Below are 3,553 nucleotides of genomic sequence, written 5' to 3'. Positions count from 1 at the left end.
TTCGTAAAAAAGACGACTATTGTATGTTCATAATTATACATTGCATGACATGCAATAGGACATGGAAATGTTTGCAGTCCAGAGGTGGTTTAACTAAACACAATACATTATATCAGAATATGCTTCTGCATACTGATATACCTAAAAGCAGCTTTGTTTGTGCAGTCTCCCGAAACACATGTAGAATCTTAACAGGAATAAATAGCAACTGTGGTCGAATGTAAGATGCATTCCATGATGAGATATGACAACAACCCTCAGACATGAGGGTCATTTCTTATTCGCTAGCACATGACTTGAATTTTTCTAACTATAGACAATGTAAGGAGTGGCTGTGTGGTAAGCAGCTGGTTTACCAACCACATAGTTCCGGGTTCAGTCCCACTGCGTAGCACCTTGGACAAGTGTCTTCTACTATAGCCTCGGGCAGATAAAAGCCATGTGAGTGGATTTGGTATACGGAAACTGAAATAAGCCCGTCATATATATGCATATATATATATATATATATATATATGTGTGTGTGTGTGTGTGTGTATGTTTGTGTGTCTGTGTTTGTCCACGCAACATCGCTTGACAACCGATACTGGTGTGTTTACGGCCCCGTAACTTAGCAGTTCAGCAAAAATGACACATAGAATAAGTACTAGGCTTACAAAGAATAAGTCCTCGGGTGGATTTGCTCGGCTTAAAGGCGGTGCTCCAGCATGGCTACAGTCAAATGACTGAAACGAGTAAAAGAGTAAAAGAGTAATTCTGAAGTAATTTGACCAACTCTATTATTCGTCATTTCCGGGTCAATAAATCAAAAGTAGTTAACAACAAATCATTCAATTATTGAAGTACTGAAATGCTTTTCATCACAGATCTTCAAATAGATAACTCGATTATCTAAAATGGTCTTGACGAAGTTTACAGTTATAAATCAAACAAAAAGGTTCGGCATATATATGTTTTATTTAAAAAGTTATGTTTGTAATATTTACAATTCTTAAAAATATCAATATAAATTAACTGTTCTTCATCAGTAACGTCGCCTCTGAAAAGAATAAAATTACAAGAAATCAATATATTTTTTAGATTGGACATAGAAATTAAAAACAATAACATAGACTAAGTATCAAGTTGGATTTATATTTCAAAATGCGTATATTAGATTAGATGTATATATCACATTCTTTTACAACAAAGTATGAATATTTCACCAGGCGCAGAAAAGCTTAACTCACGAACAATATTCTGAAACGTGAGATAATATATAGTAAAATTTACAATTCTTTATCGCAATGCTACTTACAATGATGATTCAATGCGAAAGCTAGTCTGTTGATTTCACAAGAGTAGCAATAAAGTTAGTTGAACTTGAAAGTTAATAATTTTCATATAGATAATGAATATATGCAGATATACAAATCTTGTGTTTACAATGAAGAGAACATTGGCTTCCTTCAAGATAATGGTAGGGTCAATGATTGAACTACTTCAAAGAAAGACAGAAATCGAATCGCTGATACAATTTTGTTTGTACGACAATGTAGTAGAGTGTAGTACAGTGAGAGCATTGCAATGTTTATGCTAAACATTATTCCATTCTTTGTTGTTTTCTCTGTTTACAATGACTAACTATATAAGGATGAGACACGTTATATTGGGAGATCAAAACTAATAGAAAACTTTACTCACCTCTTTATAACAATCGTATTTGGTACACTTCACATTTCCATTTGAACAACGACAAACATTGCATCTATCTTGAGTCATAAATGTTTTTCCATCTGGGATAGTTTTCCATAATATGCATGTAGTTGGGGACAGTAATTTTAGTACAGGATACTTGACCAAACTGTCCGCATGTACAGGTGTGTTGCAGTCATCTTTAAATGTTTCGCGCAGCAGAATAGGTTTTTCCTTTGTGTATACAGGGTTTCGTGCATGTTTTCTGTTCACAAACCACCCTTCCCTCAGAAGTGCACTGACATTTGTTGCAATCATTATACCATATAGAACCAATGTCGTAATGCTTGCCGTTGTAATTGCAGGTACATAGATTTGTAGTATGCATCTACAGTACCATCGGCTTGCATGTGCACGTGTTACAATCCTTTCTAAATGATCCCCTATTCGTATGTGTTCCATGTATAAGCAATTACAAGGGTTATTAGTACAGCTTACTCTACCGTTCACTTCACACGTACATGTATTACAACCTTGTCTAAATGTTTGACCTACATTATAAAGCTGGTTGTTGTAAGTACATTTGCAAACTTTGGTTGTACATTGAACATATCCAGTTGATAAACATTCGCATTGGTTACAATCTTCGTGAAATGTCTGACCAATTTTATAAGACTGTCCTTTCCGTGTACATCGACACGTTTTATATGTGCAGTCTACTTGTCCATTATGCTGACATGTACAAGTATTACAGTCATCAGTGAATGCCTGTCCGATATTATAAACTCTATGATTGTAAGTACAGGTACATGGATTTGTAGTGCAGTCTACGGTGCCATTGTCTTGGCATGTGCACGTATTACATCCCTTTCTAAATGTTTGACCTATATTATAAATCTGGTTGTTATTACTACATTTGCACATTCTATATGTGCACGCAACTTGACCGTTATGTTGACATGTACAATTATTGCAATCATCAGTGAATTTCTGTCCCATATTATAAACCCTGTGTTTGTATGTACAGGTACATGGATTTGTAGTGCAGTCTACACTACCATCGATTTTACATGTGCATGTATTGCAGCCGTTTGGAAATGTTTCTCCAATTCGGTAGGTATTTCCGTTATAAATGCATTTGCCATCGCTTGTTAGAACACTGGACTGTACCACTAAACAAAACATTACATTCATCACATTCACCAAATCTTTGGCCAATATTATAGGTCCGTCCTTGGTAAGTACATTGACAGACTCTTGTTGTACATCTACTTGTCCGTTTATACAACGGCAAGTGTTGCAAGCGTCAATGAAAGTTTGACCCTCTTGATATTGCGAATTTTTGTAATAACAACCACATCTATCACTGTTACACTGCACTGTTCCGGTAGTTTGACAGGTGCAAGTCTTACAACCATCATTGAAACTCACTCAAACGTCGTAGTCTTACCATTATACTGGCACTGACACACGTTATTAGTACACTGAATATAACCAGAAGAAAGACATTTACATCTATTACATTTGTCTTGGAATTCTTCACCCTCTTGGTTTACCTTTCCGTTGTAAGTACATCGTTTCGTGCAGTCTTTGTTGCTACATTGTACCTGACCACCGTGTTTGCATTCACATGTATTACAGGATGCGGAATGTCCTTCTACTCTGTAACGTCTACCTTGATAGATACAAGTAGATTCCTGCCGTAATCACAACGCAAATTTGTACAGACTGCTTTGCCATATTCACCACATACACACGTGTGCAGTCGATCTTGAATCTTCCTCCATACTTTCTTCCATATGTTACATTCGTCTGTGTAAAGGAAAAAAACATCAATGATAATTATTTCTCATAAACCACAGGAAAAAGTTAACTACTG

General features: G+C 35.8%; 1 protein-coding gene across 1 annotated transcript in view; it reads right to left on the bottom strand.

Moving 5' to 3' along the window:
• Positions 1 to 1,009: 1,009 nt before the first annotated feature.
• LOC115210981 (kielin/chordin-like protein) overlaps positions 1,010 to 3,553 on the bottom strand; it is a 185,468-nt gene continuing 182,924 nt past the window's right edge. The window contains exon 3 of the mRNA XM_036502191.1: positions 1,010 to 1,039. Within this exon, the coding sequence (XP_036358084.1) occupies positions 1,025 to 1,039 (15 nt within the window). The 3' untranslated portion in view covers positions 1,010 to 1,024. The remainder of the gene's footprint in view (positions 1,040 to 3,553) is intronic.

This window comes from Octopus sinensis, linkage group LG4 (assembly GCF_006345805.1).
Source record: "Octopus sinensis linkage group LG4, ASM634580v1, whole genome shotgun sequence".
NCBI classification, from domain to species: Eukaryota; Metazoa; Mollusca; class Cephalopoda; order Octopoda; family Octopodidae; genus Octopus; species Octopus sinensis.
This window is presented reverse-complemented; position numbering and strand designations above follow the sequence as displayed.